We start from the raw sequence: 27360 nt of genomic DNA, 5'->3' as shown, positions 1-27360 counted from the left end.
ACCACTGGGTCATAGACAATAATGTTATATGTGTTCTACTTGCCCTTGTTTGTCATGGTATTGTCAGTTCTATAGATAGAAATCTATTAGACTAAGGTTCTAAGGTAGGAGGGGCAGATCTATCTAAGGTAGGAGGGGCAGATGTATCTAAAGTAGGAGGGGCAGATGTATCTAAGGTAGGAGGGGCAGATGTATCTAAAGTAGGAGGGGCAGATGTATCTAAGGTAGTAAGGTAGGTATTGTCAGTTCTATAGATAGAAATCTATTAGACTAAGGTTCTAAGGTAGGAGGGGCAGATCTATCTAAGGTAGGAGGGGCAGATGTATCTAAAGTAGGAGGGGCAGATGTATCTAAGGTAGGAGGGGCAGATGTATCTAAAGTAGGAGGGGCAGATGTATCTAAGGTAGGAGGGGCAGATGTATCTAAGGTAGGAGGGGCAGATCTATATAAGGTGGGAGGGGCAGATGTATCTAAGGTAGGAGGGGCAGATGTATCTAAGGTAGGAGGGGCAGATCTATCTAAGGTGGGAGGGGCAGATGTATCTAAGGTAGGAGGGGCAGATGTATCTAAGGTAGGAGGGGCAGATCTATCTAAGGTAGGAGGGGCAGATCTATCTAAGGTAGGAGGGGCAGATCTATCTAAGGTAGGAGGGGCAGATCTATCTAAGGTAGGAGGGGCAGATCTAACTAAGGTAGGAGGGGCAGATCTATCTAAGGTAGGAGGGGCAGATCTATATATGGTAGGAGGGACAGATCTATCTAAGGTAGGAGGGGCAGATATATCTATGGTAGGAGGGGCAGATCTATCTAAGGTAGGAGGGGCAGATCTATCTAAGGTAGATGGGGCAGGTCTATATAAGGTAGGAGGGGCAGATCTATCTAAGGTAGGAGGGGCAGGTCTATATAAGGTAGGAGGGGCAGATCTATCTAAGGTAGGAAAGGAAGATCTATCTAAGGTAGGAGGGGCATATCTATCTAAGGTAGGAAAGGAAGATCTATCTATGGTAGGAGGGGCATATCTATCTAAGGTAGAAGGGGCAGATCTATCTAAGGTAGGAAGGGCAGATCTATCTATGGTAGGAGGGGCAGATCTATCTATGGTAGGAGGGCCAGATCTGTCTAAGGTAGGAGGGGCAGATCTGTCTAAGGTAGGAGGGGCAGATCTATCTATGGTAGGAGGGGCAGATCTGTCTAAATTAGGAGGGGCAGATCTATCTATGGTAGGAGGGGCAGATATATCTATGGTAGGAGGGGCAGATCTGTCTAAGGTAGGAGGGGCAGATCTATCTATGGTAGGAGGGGCAGATCTATCTAAGGTAGGAGGGGCAGATCTATCTAAGGTAGGAGGGGCAGATCTATCTATGGTAGGAGGGGCAGACCTGAACTACAGACTATAAAAGGGGAGGAGAGGCCACCAGAAAGTGGATGGGATATTGCGAGAATATTGCGAGATTTTGTTCACACACTGACTAGAATTAAGTTTCTATCGTTAAAAGGGGCAAGGTCCCAAAAAAATAGGTACAGATGATGGTCAGATCCCTGGACACTATGTAGTTTTTTTTTTTTTTTACCTCCAACCTTAAAGTTGGGGGGCAACTATGAAATGGGTAACTGTTATACTAATTGCATGGCAGTTGGTGTGGTGAGCAGTTCATATACTTAATGCAGCTTTGTGATTTATTTATAAATGTATTTATAAGTCAGGTTATTTGCTCAGAGACATGCAAAGTAGGTTGCTGCATTATTTCTCCTACATTGCTCGTTATATTTAGCCATGTTGTGTACACGTTTGCCATTTTTTTTAGCATTAAAATAGATAATTGCCCTAGATCAGTAGCTCTTCAGCATCAACAAGAGCTTTACTTTATTTCTTATCTACTCCTAACCCTTTATTCCACTTCTTCACAGTTTCCTATGCGTTTTGTCTATCTCCTCTCCATTTCTCTCTTCATCCCTCTCGTGCCCCCTCCTACCCTCCCCTGCCCCCCAAACACTACTCATGTATATCTGTAGGAATAAGTCAAATCAACTGGACTTGCTGTGTTTTTCTTGAAGATGTTTCACCAGTCATCCAACTGGCTTTCTCAATTCAGAATGACTTGCACAAAGATCTCCCTGGCCTTTGGTGCCTTCTTGGCACCTCTCCTTGGAAGGTTTAATAACACCTCAAAGCTCCAAACATGCTAATACAATCAACATCTCACCTTCATGAGATCTCTGACCCCATGCTGGTTATGATAAACAGATTATGCTGATTGGAGTAACATTCCTGGGTCTTTATTCCCGGAAGATCTTTGTACAAGTCATTCTCAATTCAGAAAGCCAGTTGGATGACTGGCAAAACGTCTTCAAGAAAAAACACAGCAAGCCCAGTTGCTTTGACTTATTAATATAGATATACCATGACCATGATGAATGAGAATCTTCACAAACAGCAACGTGGTAACATAGGTTAAAAAAAGACGTACGCCTTTCACGTTAAGCCATAATGCCTATATATAACCTGCCTAACTGCTAGTTGATCCAGAGGAAGGCAAAAAAACCCATCTGAAGCCTCTCTAATTTGCCGCAGAGGGGAAAAAATTCCTTCCTGACTCCAAGATGGCAATCGGACCAGTCCCTGGATCAACTTTCACTAATAGCTGTCTCCCATAACCCTGTTTTCCCTCACTTGTACTGAGAGCTATCTCCCATAACCCTGTATTCCCTCACTTGTACTGAGAGCTATCTCCCATAACCCTGTATTCCCTCACTTGTACTGAGAGCTATCTCCCCTACCCCTGTATTCCCTCACTTGTACTTAGAGCTATCTCCCATACCCCTGTATTCCCTCACTTGTACTGAGAGCTATCCCCCCTACCCCTGTATTCCCTCACTTGTACTGAGAGCTATCTCCCATACCCCTGTATTCCCTCACTTGTACTGAGAGCTATCTCCCCTACCCCTGTATTCCCTCACTTGTACTGAGAGCTATCTCCCATACCCCTGTATTCCCTCACTTGTACTAAGAGCTATCTCCCATAACCCTGTATTCCCTCACTTGCTAAGAATATGTCCAGCCCCTTCTTAAAGCTATATAATGTATCAGCCAGCACGACTGATTCGGGGAGGGAACCCCACAACTTCACAGCTCTCACTGTAACAAACCCTTTCTGAATATTTAGATGGAACCTCCCTTCTTCTAAACGGAGTGGGTGCCCTCGTGTCCGTTGGAAGGCCCTACTGGTAAATAAAACATTAGAGAGGTTATTATATGATCCCCTTATATATTTATACATAGTTATCATGCCCCCCTTAAACGCCTCTTCTCCAGTGTAAACAGACCCAACTTGGCCAGTCTTTCCCCATAACTGAGACTTCCCATACCCGTTACCAGCTTAGTTGCCCTTCTCTGGACCCTCTCTAACTCAATAATGTCCCGTTTGAGCACTGGAGACCAAAACTGAACAGCATATTCTAGATGGGGCCTTACCAGCGCTCTGTAAAGGAGAAGAATAACCACCTCCATCACTATGACCACTAGGAAAGTTCATGCACAAGGAGGCCACTTTGACCTTCCCCACCACTACATACATTTAGCTCCACGCTGGAGTGTAAACTGACTGAGTTTCATAGATCTAAATATATGATATGAATTAAATGTACAGCTCAGTCCATTTAGCAAATAGAGGCAATAGAAAATTTATGCAAAAACATTCATTTGGAAATTCTGTACATCATAGATAGCCACTTTTTCTTTACCATTCAAACACTGTTTATATTAATGGACTGCTACGTGCAGGCTCTGGATTACATTAACTACTGGCATGCATTCAAGACGGTTGCAGACTGATAGCCAAAAATAAATGAACTTGGCAGTGGACTGGAGAAATTGGACAGCTGTATCTATGTCTCGGCACAAATACTTTCTGCAGCTTGATGTAACTAATCAGGAGATGAGGAATAGTGGCACTTTGCACTTCGGATAACAGGCAGCCAACCCTGTCCGACTTGTACGGTGGCTAATGAATGCATAAGACAAGATTTACACAAACTGGTAGTATTATTGTGTTTAATAAACAAGCACATTTCATTTAGTTGCCCAACTGACCACATGAGTCAGTAGCAGTCTCCTCTCTTGATTGACAGCTTTTATTGAATACATATGAGCATGTATCTATTAGAATTCAGTCAAACAACTGGACTTAAAGAGCATGTGATCATAAATAACCTTTTTGGGGAGTAAACAATTGTTAATATTATATATAAAGCACCAAGATATTCTGGCAGCCCCTTTGTCTGATGATTTTAAAACCACAAATATTTTCTCTTTGTTTCCTTTCAGGCCTTATTACCACGACTTCAAGGAAACTGGATCGTGAACAGCAAGCAGAGCATTTTCTGGAGGTAAAGAGATAATCTACCCCCCCAACTACATGTAGTAAGAATAACAATAAGTCAAATAAATCATAAATCTATAAATACAGTCACATCAAATGAATTACTAGGTGTCAGGAAATAGGGTCTTTGCTCACAGACCATACAGACTAAAGGAGGCCATACATGGGCAGATTTAAGCTGGCGATGTGGGTCCTTCAGACCAATTCAGCAGCTTATCTGCCCATGTATGGGGCCCTCCGACAGGTCTCCCTGTCCCTGACTGATATCTGTCCAAAAAACAGATTGAGATTGAGTGCCGCCTCTGCTCATTGATGTAGTCCTCACTATAACTTTTCATATCCCCTTTACTGTAACGTGATTGTTTGTCCCTAGGGCCAAACAAATGCATTAGCACCATATCACCCACCCAAGGTGGACACATAGTGGGAAAGATTTGCTCATTTGGTGACCTAGCCAAATGAGCCAATGTTACCGTGCATGGCCACCTTTAGTAAGTGGGTAACAGATAGGGTAACACATACCGACACAGTTGGGAAGGTAATAAGCCATTGGCCATTCATAATGGATGGGTCACTGCCCCATAAGTGCCAAGACTGAATGGAATACTGTGCTAGTGCTCCAAGAGGTAGCACTGGAGTTTAGATTGTAAAACATTGATGAAGAGTTCTTTATGGAGGAAGAAAGGGGTGGAGTTTTAGGGGATATGGAGCACAAGAGTAAAAGGGAAAGTAAAGCAAGGAAAGAATATGAAAAAAAAGAAGCAATCAGTCATTAAAACTATTAACAGTTTTGTTTTGGTAAAGATACTGTTTTATTATTACAGAGAAAAGGGAATCATTTAACCATAAAATAAACCCAATAGGGTTGTTCTGCCCCCAATAAGGGGTAATTATATCTTAGTTGGGATCAAGTACAGGTACTGTTTTATTATTACAGAGAAAAGGGAATCATTTAACCATTAAATAAACCCAATAGGGCTGTTCTGCCCCCAATAAGGGGTAATTATATCTTAGTTTGGTTCAAGTACAGGTACTGTTTTATTATTACAGAGAAAAGGGAATCATTTAACCATTAAATAAACCCAATAGGGCTGTTCTGCCCCCAATAAGGGGTAATTATATCTTAGTTGGGATCAAGTACAGGTACTGTTTTATTATTACAGAGAAAAGGGAATCATTTAACCATTAAATAAACCCAATAGGGCTGTTCTGCCCCCAATAAGGGGTAATTATATCTTAGTTGGGATCAAGTACAGGTACTGTTTTATTATTACAGAGAAAAGGGAATCATTTAACCATGAAATAAACCCAATAGGGCTGTTCTGCCTCCAATAAGGGGTAATTATATCTTAGTTGGGATCAAGTACAGGTACTGTTTTATTATTACAGAGAAAAGGGAATCATTTAACCATTAAATAAACCCAATAGGGCTGTTCTGCCCCAATAAGGGGTAATTATATCTTAGTTGGGATCAAGTACAGGTACTGTTTTATTATTACAGAGAAAAGGGAATCATTTAACCATTAAATAAACCCAATAGGGCTGTTCTGCCCCCAATAAGGGGTAATTATATCTTAGTTGGGATCAAGTACAGGTACTGTTTTATTATTACAGAGAAAAGGGAATCATTTAACCATTAAATAAACCCAATAGGGCTGTTCTGCCCCAATAAGGGGTAATTATATCTTAGTTGGGATCAAGTACAGGTACTGTTTTATTATTACAGAGAAAAGGGAATCATTTAACCATGAAATAAACCCAATAGGGCTGTTCTGCCTCCAATAAGGGGTAATTATATCTTAGTTGGGATCAAGTACAGGTACTGTTTTATTATTACAGAGAAAAGGGAATCATTTAACCATTAAATAAACCCAATAGGGCTGTTCTGCCCCCAATAAGGGGTAATTATATCTTAGTTGGGATCAAGTACAGGTACTGTTTTATTATTACAGAGAAAAGGGAATCATTTAACCATTAAATAAACCCAATAGGGCTGTTCTGCCCCCAATAAGGGGTAATTATATCTTAGTTGGGATCAAGTACAGGTACTGTTTTATTATTACAGAGAAAAGGGAATCATTTAACCATTAAATAAACCCAAAGGGCTGTTCTGCCCCCAATAAGGGGTAATTATATCTTAGTTGGGATCAAGTACAAGTTTCTGTTTTATTATTACAGAGAAAAGGAAATCAGTTTTAAAATTCTGAAATATTTGATTAAAATGGAGTCTATGGGAGACGGGCTTTCCGTAATTCGGAGCTTTCTGGATAACGGGTTTCCGGATAAGGGATCCCATATCTGTATATATAATTGTAACAATTTTGAGAATTGGCAACCAAGCTTACTTAGTTGCTTCTAGGAAACATGAGGAAAGTGTGAGCAATATTTTTCTATTTTTTAAACCAGTAAAAAATAGACAACAGAAAGTGATGGGAAAGCCGCTCTTTGTGTTGTACGTTGGAACTGCCCCTTTAACTCAGCAGAAATCCCATTTGCAGCTGAACATCAGAGCAGTCGTTAGAAAATTTTGGCAACGGCCTGTGTGACATAATTGTGTCTAAAAGAAAAGACGCTGGCTACTGCCCAGAGTATAATGGGATTACTGTATCTCTCTATAAGAGGCGTCATTCTTCAAACGCCGTAGCGCTGCGAGTCTTTATAATGAAGAATAACTTGTAGCTATAGCTCAACGAGGCAGTTATGGGCAAATACAAATGAATATTGTGCAAAAAGCTAAATCTAACCCCTTTGTATTATTCACTTATTATTTTAGGATCAGGAATGCTTTAGGGCTATAGGGTATATACAGGGTCGGACTGGGAGGTGCAGGGCCCACCGGGGCTCCCGTCCCAGGGGCCCTGCAGGTGCCCCAGCCCCGTCCCCTAACCCCCCCCCAGGGGCCCCCCTAACCCCCTCTCAGGGCCCCCGCCTGACGTCCTCCCCGAGCGCGTATAAATTGAACGCGTCGGGGAGGAACAGTCAGTAGGGGGAGCGCCGGCAAAGATCAGACTGGGGCCCACCGGATTTTTTCCCGGTGTCCCTGGCGGCCCAGTCCGACCCTGGGTATATATAATAATTGAAGGTTTGTAGTAGAAATTGGTGTTGTTTGGATTGTTCCTAATTAAGTGACGTTTAATTACCCTACAAGATTTGAGTTTATTTGCTCTATTCCATAGACTTCTTATAGCTCCACCTATAAAATTTCCTTGACTTTTTTAACCCCTACTCAGTAAATCTTACTGGTAGTGATGAGCGAATCTATCCCGTTTCACTTCGCCATAAAATTTGTGAAACGGCAAGAAAATTCGCAAAACGGTTAAAAATTCGCAAAACGCATTTGTCGCCTGCTTCTTTTTGTCGCCCGCATCTATTTTTTTGTCGCCCGTGCTATTTTGATACGACAGCGCCCAATTTGACGCAACCGTGCGTCAAAATTTCACGTAAGTTTCGTGAAACAATTTGCCAATGGCAAAATGTAGAAATTCACTGCGAATCCATGCCTGCCGAAAAAATTTGCTCATCACTACTTACTGGTCATTCTACATGGTTACATGTGTGCTATTGACCCAGTGGTTTTATAGACATATTAAATGGAAACAAAATATACAGATGGAGCAAAGGTTTGGCACTTATGGCTTCCCATGTCCCACCATGTCACTACATTTAAACAGATCTTCACACCCTTTTTTCCTATTAAATAAATGCTGTAACATGGCGCCCTGTGAGCTGTGTTATATTAAAACAAAAGTATATCTACAATTCTTCAAGCAAGGGTTTTTAAGCAATAACATGCCTGTGTGCTACTGGTTTCTCTACATGGATACAGTGCCTAGAAGGGATTACCCAGTACTCAGAACTAATAAGACCAAGGAATGCTAGAATATTCTGTGACCATGTTGAGGTTTATGGTTCTATCTATTTTATTTAACCAGTGGTTTTATAGACTATGGTTGACAGGAACAATATATACAGATGGAGCAAAGTTTTGTCACCTATGGCTTTCCATGTCTCACCATGTCACTACATTCAAACAGATCTTCACACCTTTTCAATCAAATGAATTCTGTGGCGTTCTGTGTGCCCTGTGTCACATGAAAACAAGATTTGCTCCATCTGTAATTATATCTACAATTTTTCAACCAAGTGTTATTATAAGGTAATTACAATGTATGTGCCTACTGGTTTCTCTACATGGTTACAGTCAACATTCAACACCTAGAAGGGATTACCCAATGCTCAGAACTAATACAAAGTAAATAAGGAATACTTGAATATTCTGTAGCCATGTTGAGGTTTATGGTTCTATCTATTTTATTTATCCAGTGGTTTTATAGATGTGGTTGACAGGAACAATATATACAGATGGAGCAAAGGTTTGGCACCTATGGCTTTCCATGTCTCACCATGTCACTACATTCAAACAGATCGTCACACCTTTTTCAATCAAATTAATTCTGTGTGTGCCCAGTGAGCTGTGTCATGTGAAAACAAAATTTGCTCCATCTGTAATTATATCTACAATTTTTCAGTGTTATTATAAGGTAATTACAATGTATGTGCCTTCTGGTTTCTCTACATGGTTATAGTCAAAATCCAACATCTAGAAGGGATTACCCAATGCTCAGAACTAATACAAAGTAAATAAGGAATACTGGAATATTCTGTAGCCATGTTGAGGTTTATGGTTCTATCTATTTTATTTATCCAGTGGTTTTATAGATGTGGTTGACAGGAACAAAATATACAGATGGAGCAAAGGTTTGGCACCTATGGCTTTCCATGTCTCACCATGTCACTACATTCAAACAGATCTTCACACCTTTTTCAATCAAATGAATTCTGTGGCGTTCTGTGTGCCCTGTGTCATGAAAACAAAATTTGCTCCATCTGTAATTATATCTACAATTTTTCAACCAAGGGTTCTTATAAGGTAATTACAATGGGGATGCCTACTGGTTTCTCTACATGGTTACAGTATGTATCTAGCCTGTTGAATGATTTTATAGACTTGGTTGACAGGAACAATGTATACAGATGGAGCAATGGTCTGGCACATATGGCGCTCCATGTCCCACCATGTCCCTGCATTTCAACATATCACCACATGTTTTTCCTATTGAATTTTTTTCCTTGTGAGCAGTGTGATGTCAATACCTAATTGTCTCCATCTGTCAGCACATCTACAGTTCTGATTGTTTTTAGGCAATGTCATGGCAGTAGCAATAATCATGTAATAGTTACTGTTCTTTTTTCCAATAAATGTATTACTGGGACATGGCCAGCCAGTGGCAGAGCAGTATGTGTGCTGCTTATATAACCTTCCCCTAACACATTCTCTTTAGTTGCTAATTAAGGTTTTGTGCTGTTGTGACCTCTTTAGCAAAGCTCCTTAGTGTTTTTCCTTGTAAGTAAACTTACTTTTGACAGGTTTTCAAATATCTTCCAAATTCTTTGTAAAAGAAAAAACACATTAAAAAGCTTTTCTTTTGATTTCTGGTGTGAAGTGCTGGGGAGGGGGGAACTGAATATTTATGAGTGCTTTGATTTGATGAATTCCCAGGAGCACTATGTGTGCTGCACCTTAGGAAATGGGCCTCGGAGACAAATTGGGCAAACAGTAATGTCTTGAAATGGGAGAAATGTCCTACAAACTGAAACTAAAGGTGGCCATTCACATACCATTAATGATCTTTCTTGCGACCATTGCCTGCAGGAAAGATCGTTTGTTCCCTCCATTGATGTTCAGGGCTGAATCGTCAGATATGGAGTTAGAAACAATAGGGATTCTACTTGCAGCGGATGATTCAGCCCTAATCACAGATTTCGCTTGGGTATCTTCAACGGCACCCGTTCAAAATCTTTTGACTTGCGTGATCAACGAGATGAACAATATCTCCAACCCCAAGCAGGCAAAATATGTATTTCTCCCCAAAAGCTCAAAGGCTTATATTTACGTTATATGATCCTCTGGCAATGGTTTCCTGCCAGTGTAGAACCGTCTGGTTGGCCACTACTGTTTTTGCCATCTGGCAGATGCCTTTGCCTACACATAAGGCAAAAACTTTGAGCATGAAAATTCCCATTTGAGCATTATTAGTTCAAAGGGACAGATGGGTGGCATTAAAGTGAAGACCAAGCAGCAAGGACATTATTGGGTATCCACAAGTATTTTCAGACTCCACCACCTCCTAAATTGTGTTTTTTTGGGTCATGCCCGTCTTCTATCCTAGCAAAACCCACTCCACCAGACCATGCCCCATTCCACCCAGAGCAGACCCACATTCCACCCAGAGCAGACCCACATTCCACCCATGTCAAGAGTATACATACATACATGTGACTCCCAAGACTTAAGTCTTACATGAGAGTAAACAGGTCTGCATTTCTCCATCAGCTAAAAACCACCAGTGAAGGATCCACTCTGTGCCAAAACATTACCCGCTATATATGTATGGCATCTGGCATATTTAAACCCCATAACTCATCTGGCCACCTCTTCCCATAGAAAAGTCCATTACCTTAACTGTCCATAGAGTAGATGAATCATCTGGCATTGGGAAGAAACAGCTTAGATTTTTAAATATCTATAGGCTTCATTAATACATCCACTACATTTTATTTTGGTTCAGGAAAAAATACAATTTTGATCTCTCCATTCAAAAGAAGAAAGATTTTGTGGCCAAAAACACAGAAGACATTAGAATCAGGTTGTTGAGCAACAGATCCCAGTAGTTGTTATAGAATTATTGCTGATTTTACTGCATTTTCTGCTCCGTCCCCAAGCAACCTAGACCTGTGAAGATACTGGTTCCGTTGTACCGCGGCAATGATACATCACATTGATTTTTTAACCAGTGTTTAATGTCCATTCATGGATTTTATTGTGCTTCTTTTTTCCCCCAGAATCCCCCCCCCCTTTTTTTTTTTTTGCTATTAAACATTTACAAGAAGAGGCAAAATAATGATGGCGAGTAACATTTCCTTCCCTTTGATTTGGCTTGGTATCTATCAGCTTTTTGTGTGCATTACAAGCGCAGCTGCCAGGGTATGGTGGAATCTGCTTGGCTTTACAATGCACATCTGTAGGCTGATAAGGCTCGGCATTGTTCTTCACAAACGTCTGAACATCGGCGGCTGTAAATCAAGGCTCAATGTGCTCTCGCTCTGACCCTGCCCCCCTATAGATGTGCCTAAGCCCCACACTGCGGGCGTGCAGACTTGATTGTCTTATGAGGCTTTTGTAGAGAAGCAAATTAGAGAAATGCAAGGCCCCCTGCTGCTGGGGTTCCGTATTGATGCTATTTAGCAAAAACATGTTGGGATTATTATTATTATTAAAATTTATTTATAAAGCGCCAACATATTCTGCAGCGCTGTACAATAAGTGGGTTTCATACATTGGGCATACAGAGTAACATATAAAGCAATCAGTAACCGATACAGGAGGGGAAGGGAGCCCTGCCCAAAAGAGCTTACAATCTACAAGGAATTACTGCATTTCATACATTGGACATACAGAGTAACATATAAAGCAATCAGTAACCGATACAGGAGGGGAAGGGAGCCCTGCCCAAAAGAGCTTACACTCTACAAGGAATTACTGCATTTCATACATTGGGCATACAGAGTAACATATAAAGCAACCAATAACCGATACAGGAGGGGAAGGGAGCCCTGCCCAAAAGAGCTTACACTCTACAAGGAATTACTGCATTTCATACATTGGGCATACAGAGTAACATATAAAGCAATCAGTAACCGATACAGGAGGGGAAGGGAGCCCTGCCCAAAAGAGCTTACACTCTACAAGGAATTACTGCATTTCATACATTGGGCATACAGAGTAACATATAAAGCAATCAGTAACCGATACAGGAGGGGAAGGGAGCCCTGCCCAAAAGAGCTTACACTCTACAAGGAATTACTGCATTTCATACATTGGGCATACAGAGTAACATATAAAGCAATCAGTAACCGATACAGGAGGGGAAGGGAGCCCTGCCCAAAAGAGCTTACACTCTACAAGGAATTACTGCATTTCATACATTGGACATACAGAGTAACATATAAAGCAATCAATAACCGATACAGGAGGGGAAGGGAGCCCTGCCCAAAAGAGCTTACACTCTACAAGGAATTACTGCATTTCATACATTGGACATACAGAGTAACATATAAAGCAATCAGTAACCGATACAGGAGGGGAAGGGAGCCCTGCCCAAAAGAGCTTACAATTGGGATAAATCAGTACAAGTTTGCCTCTACCCAAATGTACAGCAGTCATTATAACATCTATATTTTATAAACTCACCACCGTTATGTGATATGGAATGAAAAACATCTCTTGCATGGGCCCTGCCACTAAGGTTGCCACCCAGGGGGTATTTGACAGGCCCAGCCAATAAATCTCCAGCTAGACCCGGGGCTGCAAATACAAATTTACCGGCAATGTAATTGCAGGTAAATTTCTAATACCCCATAAATGCCTCCCTTCCCTGACCCTTTCAGCTGCAGGATTCCCCCTTATAAGGAGAGTCCCCCTATGCCGTCCCATTTCCTCACCAAGCCCACCCATTTCCCCACCTAACCCGCCCATTTCCCCACTTCCCCACCTAGCCTGCCCATTTCCCCACTTCCCCACCTAGCCCGCCCATTTCCCCACCTAGCCTGCCCATTTCCCCACTTCCCCACCTAGCCCGACCATTTCCCCACCTAGCCTGCCCATTTCCCCACCCAGTCCACCCATTTCCCCACCCAGTCCACCCATTTCCCCACCCAGTCCACCCATTTCCCCACCCAGTCCCCCCATTTCCCGGCCCCGTGTGACATCACCTCCTACTCCCTCACTGGAAGGCCACTATTAGATCACAAAAAGGTGGCAACCCGACCTGCCATTGCTAAACTGAGGACACACAAAGACATAACTGAGTGTAAATATATACCGTATACAATAAATGTATTCCAGTAAGCAATCAGCAAACTCAAGCAAACCTGGGTGCATATTTATATATACATTTATTTCAAGTGTTGTTAATTTGACTAAATGAAAACAAACCATAGGTGAGAGTTTTGGTTTGTATCCCAGTTATGCATTTTAATTGTTGCAAAACATTCTGCATTTGAGTCAATAAAATGGGTTTTGTGAGCTATAACATAAGGCTGTTGAACAGTGGTCCCCATGTAGGACTGGCCCCTACCGGGAGAACCAGAGCAGAAGGTTGGGGCCCACCTTAAGTCTGATTAGAGTGAGACTTGGAGAGAATGCCTATAAATGCTGTAGAATCTCCTGGGAGCACAGCTGCCCTAGAGGGCTCCCACAGCCCACACACCCCTGGCCCCTCTCCCCAAGCATGCATATCTCATACTTAACTAGGTGCCATCAGGGGAAGGATTTTGGCAGGGGGGCGCCGGCAGGTATCAAGTCTGGGTAGGCAGTGTCCCGCTGGCCCAGGGCAGCCCTAGCCCGAAGACCAGTTAGTATAAGCTTTCAGCTTAGAACTTATCTGCTGCCCTAGATATTCTTGGAACATATTCATGTATCAGTGAGCTTCTCATTGGCCCTAAACATGTGTTGGACCTCATAGTGGGACTTCCAACAACCGCTGAGAATAAGCCCTGTCAACCCAAATCACTTAGGTAGGTCCTTAACCCTTTTGCACATGGAGTTATGCAACTGTAAGTCTTTTGCCTTCATGCTGAAAATGTAAATAAGTGATCCACAACCAGTGGCTCAGGGGCAACATGTTGCTCCCCAACCCCTTGGGTGTTGCTCTCAGTGCCCCCAAACCAGGGAGTTATTTTTGAATTCCTGACTTGGGGGCAAGTTTTGGTTGAATAAAAACAAGATTTCCTACCAAATAAAGCCCCTGTAAGCTGATAGGGTGCATATAGGCCCCTAATAGCCAATCACAGCCCTTATTTGGCTCCTCCATGAACTTTTATGGTGCTTGTGTTGCTCTCCAAGTCTTTTTACATTTGACTGGGGCTCACAAGTAAGAAAGGTTTGGGACCCCTGATGTATTATGATGTCTCATAATACCTAGGCCCTATCTCCTGCCCTTTGCCTACGACATTATATTCTGCGCTCTATTGTCAAAAACTGCAGCTCATTCTGCTTCGGTGTGCTCATGTGAGCCCCATGCATATTCATATCCCACTCCATAGCTGTCAGTGGTGGATTGACTGCAGCATTCAAACTGTCAGCTGGCTCCCCAGCATCTCTGCGGCACACTGTGCCACCATTTACGATGTGCTTACCTCCGCGGTGCGCAATTAGAGGTGGGGTGTCGCACCTGTTCTTGCCTGTGTCTCGTCGCTCAACTCCCCCCCATGTCTGACCCTGTCTCGTGCCAAAGTCTGCGGTGTTTTTTTATTTGTTCAGGGCCCAGAACAGCAATGAATTGCGCACCTACTGGGCCAACCTTACAAGAAGGTTTTCACGCTCACAGCTTCTGCTGAAAGAAAACCCACTTGGCTGCCAAATAATCCATCTACTTCAGTAATGAGGGGCTCCCTTAACCCCTTCACTGGTGAGATTTTACAGTACGTTTTGTATATTTCATTTTGAACGTATTTTTCCCCTCCCTATATCTCACTCACTATTGGCATTATCTTGTACATAGACTTATATAGGTTAAAGAAAGAGATTAATGACAAAGAAAGTAGGCATACCCCAGTGCTGACAAATACATGTATAGCAACCAATTAGCAATTAGCTGTGATTGGTCTACCGCAAATAGAATAATGAAAGCAAATCTCTTATTGTTCGATGTAGTAAACTCATTGCTGTAGTTAGAAGATATTGGGCCCCATTTAAAGGGGATTTTTATAACATCAGGTAGAAGTGCTGTCTAGCTGTTCAGGGTAGGGCAGATAAGGTATTTGCCTTTGGCTTCTATCGCCAGTGTGGGTCCCTATGATAAAAGAAATGTTAAGACAAGCACGACAAATGTCTTACATCTTACTCTGTATCAGTATTGAGCCATTACTGGGCCCTGTGCCACATTTCTACTTCTGGAACTGTGTTTTGTTTCTGACATGCACTACTTTAGAAGATCTCCCATTGCTCTAGCTGGCCAGTCCACCCCAGATCTCCCATTGCCCTAGCTGGCCAGTCCACCCCAGATCTCCCATTGCACTAGCTGGCCAGTCCACCCCAGATCTCCCAGAGTCCTAGCTGGCCAGTCCACCCTAGATCTCCCATTGCCCTAGCTGGCCAGTCCACCCCAGATCTCCCAGAGTCCTAGCTGGCCAGTCCACCCCAGATCTCCCATTGCCCTAGCTGGCCAGTCCACCCCAGATCTCCCATTGCCCTAGCTGGCCAGTCCACCCCAGATCTCCCATTGCCCTAGCTGGCCAGTCCACCCCAGATCTCCCATTGCCCTAGCTGGCCAGTCCACCCCAGATCTCCCAGAGTCCTAGCTGGCCAGTCCACCCCAGATCTCCCATTGCCCTAGCTGGCCAGTCCACCCCAGATCTCCCATTGCCCTAGCTGGCCAGTCCACCCCAAATCTCCCATTGCCCTAGCTGGCCAGTCCACCCCAGATCTCCCATTGCACTAGCTGGCCAGTCCACCCCAGATCTCCCAGAGTCCTAGCTGGCCAGTCCACCCCAGATCTCCCATTGCCCTAGCTGGCCAGTCCTCCCCAGATCTCCCAAAGTTCTAACTGGCCAGTCCACCCCAGATCTCCCGGTTTCCCAACTAGCCAGTCCACCTCAGATCTCCCAGTGTCCCAACTGTCTAATCCACCCCAGATCTCCCAGTGTCCCAGCTGGCCAGTCAACCTCTGATCTCTGTTACATTACTGGAGGTCACAATTTTTTATACAATTCAGTCAAACTGCAACCAAACCATCTCAACCCACATGTGACCTCTTATCAATAGACAACCAAAGGTTGCTGTCCAACATGCATATACAGCCATATACATGCAGTCTAAGGCTACAGCTACATATACATGCAGTCTAAGGCTACAGCTACTCCATATTGGAGCACTGCTACCTACAGTTACATTGTGGGTAAAAACCATGGAGGATGGCCTTCAAAAATTGCACTCTACAGAATGCACTTGCTTGGTATATGAGCCTTCATATTACCATTCTCCAGTGATGCCCATTGGCCATACCTAGAGACTAACTAGACCACGTAGGCTGTTAGTGATGTGTTGGTGTTATGACATTTGGGAAGGGCCCAACACAATAAGCACTGATGGAATGTTCCAGCTGACCCCCCCATCACAGTGAGCACTGATGGAATGTCCGAGCTGACCCCCCCATGGAGCTCACCCTACTCTCTGTACATTACTCATTGAATCAGGCGATATGAACCAGAACATTAGAACTTGTGCCGGGCAAGACAGCTAATATATCACCATAATTATATCTACAAGTTTTACATCTGTTCATTTAGCAAGTGTTTAAATTAACAGCCACTACACATATTTTCTGCCTTGCTAATTTATATCTACAGCACTTCTTATTTTTTTTTTTTAATAAGTGGGTTCATTAGTCAAATCCCAGACTCATTTTTTAGGGATCTTCAAATGAGAATATGGAATAGGAATGGGCTGCTTAGGATTTATATGGGGACTATTGCAGAGAGTTCGGAGCAGCAGGTAAACAACCTCATAAAAAGCCCTTTTTAATATCTTTAAAAAAAAGAAGTCCTTTCAGATCTTCTTCCATGGTGGGTTCCAGTAAGAGCTTTAGCACACGTTGCCTTCCCTTTTATACATGTAATCTGTGCAGGCCTCCCTTGGGCAGACTCGCTTCAACTCCTGGGACCTTACTCCCCTAAGGGTGGGTGCTTACCAGGCAGTTGAGGATCCACTCGTAGAGGAATTGATCAGGAGACTGAGAGTGCTGATTAACCAAATAAACTTCTTTATTGCATCCAACAGTATCCAGTAATATGATATACAGGTTCAGGTATCTGTCCCCTTACTTCACACTAGGAGATCCTCTCACTTAGGACTACTCCCGCCAAGAGACCCTCTCTTTTAGGAAATCTCCCCGGAACTCAGGCCAGAAGATCCTCACGCTTAGGAAATCTCCCTTTTTCAAGGCCTTAGCTACCACCTGAGCTGGCCCCTAATGTTCCTGAACTACGGCCAGTAATGCCGGGAGGCAATAACCTCACTTATCTCCTCGGAGGGACTTCAGACTGCCCTTACTAGATACCCTATCTACCCTTTCACTCCTAGAGCGACTATAAATGGTATAACTGAATTATCTAACTGAATCCTGTAGCTAACCTCTGACAGAGGTGTGGCCCAAGACCAAAAACCTAAACGATTGTGAGTAATCCTCTTTTATATGGCAGAACACCACCACCTAGTGGTTACTGCTGAATTACAGAGGAAACTCTCTTTTGACCTGGAAAGGGCACCAACACAATCAGGACCACCCTTAGGTGTCCATATGCCACAAGGCCACCCTCTGGTTTGCCTGTCTAATGGGGAACCCAGTCTAAGGGGCCCAAATCTTGGGATCCCTACATACACTAGGGACTGAGGAACTACTGAACATATGTTACTGACTGGGGACTTCCTAAATAGAAGGGGAAGTTAAGCCTAAATCCTGTACTAATATGTATATCATCTTCATAGGACATGATCTCATTATCTATAGCCGCACCTATATAACCCAACATCGTTATCTGACAGATTTGTAGTTGCGCAAGGTGCAAGGAATGCTTGGCATTGGCTATGAAGAGGACTTCATAGTTCTACTGTTTAAGTTTTAGAGATCTCTTGTGATTGGGGAATGGCGTCCATCTGTTTGAAGTGCTGAGAAGCAATCAGTGTAATTAAAAGAAGACAGTGAGAAGGTAGTTTGTTCCTCCTGATACAGAAAATTAGAAACAGAACGGGAACTACAGAGAGAAAAAGATGAAGTGGACGGAGAATTCTGGACGGTCATTAAAACTTTCAATGCAAAGAATGAATTATTCTACAGTAGATACAGAGAGTTCTAGATATTTATTGCATTTTAAAGGGCTACTGCACCTTTAGATTCCTGCTGAACAAGGAAAATAAGTATTATGGCATCTCTATGTACAGGGTTTATCTGTGGGTAAATCTACAGAACAGCCCTATTGGGTTTATTTAATGTTTAAATGATTCCCTTTTCTCTGTAATAATAAAACAGTACCTGTACTTGATCCCAACTAAGATATAATTACCCCTTATTGGGGGCAAAACAGTCCTATTGGGTTTATTTAATGGTTAAATGATTCCCTTTTCTCTGTAATAATAAAACAGTACCTGTACTTGATCCCAACTAAGATATAATTACCCCTTATTGGGGGCAGAACAGCCTTATTGGGTTTATTTAATGGTTAAATGATTCCCTTTTCTCTGTAATAATAAAACAGTACCTGTACTTGATCCCAACTAAGATATAATTACCCCTTATTGGGGGCAGAACAGCCCTATTGGGTTTATTTAATGGTTAAATGATTCCCTTTTCTCTGTAATAATAAAAAAGTACCTGTACTTGATCCCAACTAAGATATAATTACCCCTTATTGGGGCAGAACAGCCCTATTGGGTTTATTTAATGGTTAAATGATTCCCTTTTCTCTGTAATAATAAAAAAGTACCTGTACTTGATCCCAACTAAGATATAATTACCCCTTATTGGGGGCAGAACAGCCCTATTGGGTTTATTTCATGGTTAAATGATTCCCTTTTCTCTGTAATAATAAAACAGTACCTGTACTTGATCCCAACTAAGATATAATTACCCCTTATTGGGGGCAGAACAGCCCTATTGGGTTTATTAAATGGTTAAATGATTCCCTTTTCTCTGTAATAATAAAACAGTACCTGTACTTGATCCCAACTAAGATATAATTACCCCTTATTGGGGGCAGAACAGCCCTATTGGGTTTATTTAATGGTTAAATGATTCCCTTTTCTCTGTAATAATAAAACAGTACCTGTACTTGATCCCAACTAAGATATAATTACCCCTTATTGGGGGCAGAACAGCCCTATTGGGTTTATTTCATGGTTAAATGATTCCCTTTTCTCTGTAATAATAAAACAGTACCTGTACTTGATCCCAACTAAGATATAATTAATCCTTATTGGAGGCAAAACGAGCCTATTGGGTTTATTCAATATTTAAACAATTTTAGCAGACTTAAGTTATGGAGATCCAAATTTATGGAAAGATCTCTTATCCGGAAAACCCCAGGCCCCGAGTTTCCTGGATAACAGGTCCCATACCTGTACAGGAGAATTTCTCTCTGCATTATCCTACAGGCTATGAGCAAACTTAGGGAACTATGATTGGTGCTCAGTTCAAGTAAAGACATAGGTCTTTATATATTAATTGCCATTTAGTACCATGTCCAGCAGGTCAGCACTGCAGTAATATCACGTCTTGCCAAAGGACTGCTAATCCATACCCCATTCAGCTTCTATTTAGCAGATTACAACACAACAGGAGGCCTATGGTGGGTCATAAGAAACCTTCTGAGGAGCCAACCTGGGAGGCAACACTTGTCAAAGCTGAGAGTGTGTGACACCTTTATAGAAGCCTGGGGCAGAAAAGCCAAAGTAATAATAATGATACATTTATAAATCCAAAGGGACATGCCAAGGAATGAAGGTATATTGGCACAATAACCTGACAGAAGCATAAAAAAAACCCTATGTGTTGAGTGATTTCTCCCCGCTGCTAATATTGTACAGTCCAATTAATTACCTACACAGTGATGCAATTCCTAATTATATTTACCGCATCCCTCGGTTTGTTAAAGACTTTCTCTAATGATTAACAGATTCCCGCTCAACAGGTAGGCCATATGGTCTAAGGCTTGAACGCAAGCAGCGCCGAGCCAATTTCTGTGCCTCGCCGCTCTGCGCTGATATTTAACAGACAAACCAATTGAATTAAATTAATCGTATTATTAAACGGCGGGGCCCGGCGTCACGTTTGCCATAACTGATATACGTTGGTACAACAAGCTGCAGTTTATATTCTCGCTCTTATCTGATTGGAAAGGTTTTAACCTCTCCGCTGCCCGGGTTCCTGCCCAAAAAAACTCAATATAAAGACGTTTGATTGCAAGTGACAGGTTTTACTCACTAGGAAATTCCTTCTCATTCTATTCAGTCCCTCTCCTATTCATATATCAGACTCTCATTCCAACCACTCCCTGGTTGCTAAGGAAATTTGGACTCTAGCAACCAGATAGCTGTTATAAATGGAGACTTGCTGATAAATGAATGAAATATGAAAAAAACTACAAATAAAAAAAAATGACGACCAATCGCAAATTGTCTCGGAGTATTACTCTCTACATCATACTAAAATTTAACTCAAAGGCGAACAACCGCTTTCAATACTGTTTGAAGGAGAACTGCATTTTTTTTTTAAAATGGCTGCCAATGTTGTATTTTATATTAGGGCCGAATCCAGCCTTTTTTTTTTGACGTTTTTGGTTTCGGCCGAATCCATGGTCCTGGCCGAACTGGATCTGAATCCTAATTAGTGTAAATAAGCATGTGCTAATTAGCATTTGGAAGGGTTAAATGTTAGGGGGGGGGAATTAGGATTCAGATTTAGTAATTAGGATTTGGTTCAGGATTCGGCAGAATCCATCGGGGTGGGTTCGGGGGTTCGACCCTAAAAAGTGGGTTCGGTGCATCCCTATTTTATATACTGAACTTACTGTACCAGTGAAAGCATTGCTGGTCTGCTCCCTGAAGTCACGGTTCAGCCCCCCACATCAGGCCAGTCACCCCAACACAGTGTTGTACTGGGCCGGTGGGACAGCGAGAAAAAACCCGGTGGGCCCCAGTGGTGATTAGGTGGACAGCAGAGCCCAGAAGGGGGGACCACAGTGGCGGTCCCTTGGGGGGGTGCAGGGCCCTCAGGTCCCTATCTCCTGACACACGCTGGGGGGAGGTGGTTGAGTGGATGGCAGAGCCCAGTCGGTGGTCCCTTGGGGGGCTGCGGGGCCGATACAGTGGCCCCTGCACCCCCCCAGTCCAACCCTGACTCCACATGTATACTGTAAATGTAAAGGTGTCAAATCTGAGCTCAATAAAAGGCAAATCCTACCCATCCAGCTCTTGAGTCCTGTGTGGAACCAATTTTTGAAACCCAACCCGGACCCGCAACCTGCATTACTCCGGATTGGACCTTCTACCTTACCCGACCCACAACTACCTTATCCGCAACCTACTGACCACCATTAAACAGGAAGTGCTGTTTCTGCAAACTGGAAGTGACATCACCAAGCGGGCGGGGGTAGAAAAAAAAGTTGAAAAAAATGTTTAATGGAGTAAAATATAGATAATATAATATAAAATAAGAACCACAGATAAGACCTGTGACCCAACCCACTGACCCTCATCTGGAAATCCTACCCACAGCTGGCGGGGTACCTGCTTTCCTTGTGGGTAACCCCTGGGCACCCTACCCAATGCCAGGTTCCCAGCACTGTTATTAGTTTAGTGGTATCCATGCTTTATATTGCAGATATTCTGTATATTTCCAGTTGTTTCTCATGTGGCTACTGAGCGCTGCTTGTGTATTGGTGCAATTTATTTGCAGTTAGCAATAGACTGATCCCTGTGCATGAAACATTTATATGCGGTTTAATAATTTACTGTATATTACGGCAATAACAAAACAACAAAAAAAAGACGAAATCAATCATTTTTGCTGCTGGGCTCATATTAAATAAAGGTGATGAACCGAATAACTTCTTATCTCGGCACGGGCGCTGAACACGGCGGGAAGGTTTGGCCGCAGATTATAGCAGCAGTGAGCTTTTTGGTATTAACGTTGCATCGGGGGAGATGATTTGATTCGGGATTGTGCTTCGGTGATGGAATGGGCGGTGGGTGGGCTTTTGTGCCTGGCTAAATGGCCGAGTAGATAAAATACACAGCAAGCAGCGTGTCGCAATCAGAGTGACCCGACCGGCGGCGCGGGAAGCCGACACGATATCACATCGCTGCCTTGTTGGATATTTAGCAACTGCTCTGATGGAGAAATGGCACGGCTATAATACTGGGGTTTGAAAGATAAAATAAGAAACCTCATTTACAAATCCATGTATATTGCCATGCATGAAATAAACCCAATAGGGCTGTTTTTATATCTTAGTTGGGATCAAGTACAGGTACTGTTTTATTATTACAGAGAAAAGGGAATCATTTAACCATGAAATAAACCCAATAGGGCTGTTCTGCCCCCAATAAGAGGTAATTATATCTTAGTTGGGATCAAGTACAGGTACTGTTTTATTATTACAGAGAAAAGGGAATCATTTAACCATGAAATAAACCCAATAGGGCTGTTCTGCCCCAATAAGGGGTAATTATATCTTAGTTGGGATCAAGTACAGGTACTGTTTTATTATTACAGAGAAAAGGGAATCATTTAACCATGAAATAAACCCAATAGGGCTGTTCTGCCCCCAATAAGGGGTAATTATATCTTAGTTGGGATCAAGTACAGGTACTGTTTTATTATTACAGAGAAAAGGGAATCATTTAACCATTAAATAAACCCAATAGGGCTGTTCTGCCCCCAATAAGGGGTAATTATATCTTAGTTGGGATCAAGTACAGGTACTGTTTTATTATTACAGAGAAAAGGGAATCATTTAACCATTAAATAAACCCAATAGGGCTGTTCTGCCCCCAATAAGGGGTCATTATATCTTAGTTGGGATCAAGTACAGGTACTGTTTTATTATTACAGAGAAAAGGGAATCATTTAACCATTAAATAAACCCAATAGGATTGTTCTGCCCCCAATAAGGGGTAATTATATCTTAGTTGGGATCAAGTACAGGTACTGTTTTATTATTACAGAGAAAAGGGAATCATTTAACCATGAAATAAACCCAATAGGATTGTTCTGCCCCCAATAAGGGGTAATTATATCTTAGTTGGGATCAAGTACAGGTACTGTTTTATTATTACAGAGAAAAAGGAAATCATTTTTAAAAATTAGAATTATTTGCTTATAATAGAGTCTATGGGAGATGGCCTTCCCTTAATTCGTAACTTTTTGGATAACGGTTTCATGGATCCCATACCTGTAGTACTAATCTTCCTAGATATTCTTGAACTGTGCAGATGGAATGAGCATGCCACACAGTTCGCTACACCCACAACACAATATTCATTGCAGTGGGAAAAAGGGGATAATGATCTTTTTCAATGGGGCGACAATGTGAGCCAAATAAAGTTTGCTCCCCCACCAAACCGTACAATTACTCCTTAGCGTTTTATTGTGAGGTTTCATAGATAAAATCCCCATCTGAACCGTATATTCCATCATCTCTGTAACCAAACATTTATCTTCATCAGCATTTAGCTGAATGCGTTCGCTCATTGCTTCTAAATATAAGGGCTAATTGCAAGTTTGTTGGGGAATATGTATGCAAAATAATAAGACTCATGCAAAATGCAAATCTTTTCCACACCCCTCCTCCCCCCTTGTACATTATGAATCATTCTAGACATGGAAATAAATATATTTGAAATCAACATATGTAAATGTAGGAAGAATGAGTACGGTTTAATTAGTACAGTTGGAACGTAATTGGTCCCTTTCCAACAATCAGTGGCTGCCTGGGACGAAAAAGTTATATCTAAATTCAGGTAGTTATCTAAGCAACGATGCAGTTGGTCTTCATCCTTTTGTGTAATTCTTTTAATCAACCTTGTTTAAGAAGTTCTGATTAAAACTCAACATTCCAACAAGACCTCATCTGTTCGTAAACCTTATGCCCTATGTGTGACTTGAAGACAAAATTCCAGCTCTAACATTGCATTTGCTTGCAGGTAACAGTCAGCGATGGGGGACCTTCCTCTAAACAGTCAACCGTTTGGCTGGTCATCGAGGTCTTGGATGAGAACGATAACAAGCCTCAGTTCCCGGAGAAAGTCTATCAGATCAAGCTGCCTGAAAGAGACCGTAAAAAAAGAGGGGAACCCATTTACAGAGCCTTTGCCTTCGACAAGGATGAAGGCCCCAATGCTGAGATCTCTTACAGCATCGTTGACGGGAACGAGGATGGAAAATTTTTTATTGACCCTAAAACTGGCATGGTTTCTTCCAGAAAGCAGTTTGCAGCCGGAAGTTACGACATTCTGACAGTAAGAGCTATTTTATTATGCATTTCTGTTTGTTAAAGAAGTAAAACCAAAACCCAATGCAGCTTCTCTACGGAGATTTTATTAGTGTCATCTATATAACTATCTTTCTTATGTTTATTATTATATCCTGCCTTTAACCCCCTGTTTAATATACTTATATGTTGAAATCCTTCTTATTACCAATCTTGCCAAATTACTTATTGTACTTTTCTGGCCCAACCTGGTGTCCTTATGCCTAGCTCTCAATGTTACTTTGCTACCCTTAGTTTGCGTTCACCCTCATCTCTTGTTCTTTTTATCGACATTCAAGAACAGTACTGACATACTGGTATAAACATCAGTTGGCAGATAGCATGCCAAGGGTGGACAGGAGGTGGAAAACATGTCAGAAAATATTGATCTGTTTTTCCAGTAGATAAATCTGTAATGTTTAAGTGACAGCCTAATTTCTTTGTGCATCTCAGAATGGATAGGATCAGAATGCGTCACAGGATGGATAGGAGTATTTAAAAGCAAGATGAAATCATCTCAGCATCACGTGATGGTGATGATCTTCAATAAGAAGGTCAATCATCTTGACCAACATGATCAAGATAAGAATAAAACAACGCACACTAATAAGAGAAAAGAGCAACAAAAATACAGCAGCTGGTGGTGGGGTTTGTAGAGATCGTAGGTTTGTAGAGATAGTAGGTTTGTAGAAATTGTAGGTTTGTAGAGATCGTAGGTTTGTAGCGATTGTAGGTTTGTGGAGATCGTAGGTTTGTAGAGATAGTAGGTTTGAAGAGATAGTAGGTTTGTAGGTTTGAAGAATTAGTAGGTTTGTAGAGATTGTAGGATTGTAGGTTTGTAGAGATCGTAGGTTTGAAGAGATAGTAGGTTTGTAGAGATTTTAGGTTTGAAGAGATAGTAGGTTTGTAGAGATAGTAGGTTTGAAGAGATAGTAGGTTTGAAGAGATAGTAGGTTTGTAGGTTTGTAGAGATAGTAGGTTTGTAGGTTTGAAGAGATAGTAGGTTTGTAGGTTTGAAGAGATAGTAGGTTTGTAGAGATTGTAGGTTTGTAGAGATTGTAGGTTTGTAGAGATCGTAGGTTTGTAGAGATTGTAGGTTTGTGGAGATTGTAGGTTTGTAGAGATAGTAGGTTTGAACAGATAGTAGGTTTGTAGAGATAGTAGGTTTGAAGAGATAGTAGGTTTGTAGAGATAGTAGGTTTGTAGAGATTGTAGGTTTGTAGAGATAGTAAGTTTGTAGAGATAGTAGGTTTGAAGAGATAGTAGGTTTGTAGAGATCATAGGTTTGTAGAGATCGTAGAGGGCCAAGAGGAACCTAATGCTAAACTTCAACAGAATTTGTCCTTTAGTTTCCAATAGTTCATCTTCCAGAAGCTCTCAGCGATTGGAATGTACCCAGCAACTTAGAAGCCTACCTGTATATTGATATTTTTCCAGGAAGGCAAGTTGTGGTCAAAATGCCACTCCAAGATGATTCATACCAAAAACACTTGAATATCTTCCTGGACAAGAGCCACCATGAGCTAGAATGGCACACAATAAGGCATTATTCATTCTTTCTTTCTTTGAAAGCAGATACATCACTCACAGCAGTGATTTTGCACTTTACAAGGTCTAAAACCTGAAGAAGGGGGATGTTTCCAAACTGATTCAACTGATTCATTACTGTATGTTCACAACATGAGTACAGATCTAGCCATTTAATATGAAACAGTTTATATGAGGGCAGAAAAAATAACTGACCTTGAAAAAAGTCACAAACAAATTCCTTTGCCTTGTATGTACTTTGCACAGAAAAGGAAATAATTGTGTATATTAATCTGCAGGAACCCTGCTTAGAAGGCAGATGATTTCAGTATTATATGCTTTCACAATGGAGAGATAATGCATAAAGTACTTTTTATAGTGTGCTGTCAGTTAATTATTTTCATTTTACTTGCTCTTAAACAGTCAATAAGTGATTAATGCTTGGTTCTTCGCATGTAAAAAGACATGAGGGGGAGTTGCCATGCTCTTCATGGGCATTTGAGTTGTAGACTATGACGTCTAGTGCAATGTCTATAGTAAATGTGGCTTTTGTGCCAAGGAACATAACAGATGGTATTCATTCTATGGAATATTCTGTAGGCCATCATACCTTGTATGTATTTAATGTATTTGTACTGTGCCCCATCAATGCAGATAAAAGCCGTAGATAACGGGCGCCCCCAGAAATCTTCCACCGCCCGACTGCACATTGAATGGATTAAGAAACCACCACCATCGCCTATTCCTCTAACCTTTGACGAGCCATTCTACAACTTCACTGTCATGGAAAGCGACAAGGTCACTGAAATTGTAGGCGTGGTGACCGTGCAGCCTTCAAACATACCCCTCTGGTTTGATGTGGAAGGTAAGAACGTGTAGTCTTTACATATTTGTGGTCTAAATGTTCACCTATGTCTTGAATGCTCCAATTTGAAATTCTGACCTAAAAAGAAACCATTTTTCGGGAAGGAGGGTGGGGTTAAGGTTTGATCGTGGATGGGGTTGGTTGTATCTGGGTGTGACTGACTTAAGCTGGCCATGCATGTATAGATATTGTCCTTAGATGTAAGGTTTTGAATGGTTTTTGGGTTGCTTGTGTGCAAGGAACATTAGGAGCCATATTGATGGATTTCTCAGTTGGGCAATATTGAATATTTGGGGCAGTCTGATAAAACAACAGCGACAAAAGAAAATGTTGCAGATTGAGTCTCAACAGCTATCTGCACATCCATGACCAGTCAGCTGATCAGTTTTTCCAGAGAACATTCATATTTTAAGGACTGTAGTCTTTATGTAATGACTCAAGTTCC

The 27360-nt window shown here is 41.9% G+C and overlaps 1 protein-coding gene across 6 annotated transcripts in view; it reads left to right on the top strand.

The window, feature by feature from the left end:
* The window catches only part of fat3 (FAT atypical cadherin 3), a 334300-nt gene that overhangs the window by 199269 nt on the left and 107671 nt on the right, over positions 1-27360 (top strand). For all 6 annotated transcript variants that reach the window (XM_031897341.1, XM_031897340.1, XM_031897339.1 and 3 more), the window contains exons 4-6: positions 4324-4385; positions 24198-24512; positions 26705-26915. In XM_031897341.1, the coding sequence (XP_031753201.1) occupies positions 4324-4385; positions 24198-24512; positions 26705-26915 (588 nt within the window). The remainder of the gene's footprint in view (positions 1-4323; positions 4386-24197; positions 24513-26704; positions 26916-27360) is intronic.

This window comes from Xenopus tropicalis, chromosome 2, assembly GCF_000004195.4.
Source record: "Xenopus tropicalis strain Nigerian chromosome 2, UCB_Xtro_10.0, whole genome shotgun sequence".
Taxonomy (NCBI): domain Eukaryota; kingdom Metazoa; phylum Chordata; class Amphibia; order Anura; family Pipidae; genus Xenopus; species Xenopus tropicalis.
The sequence above is the reverse complement of the archived record's forward strand: the minus strand, read 5'-3'. Positions and strand labels throughout refer to the sequence as shown.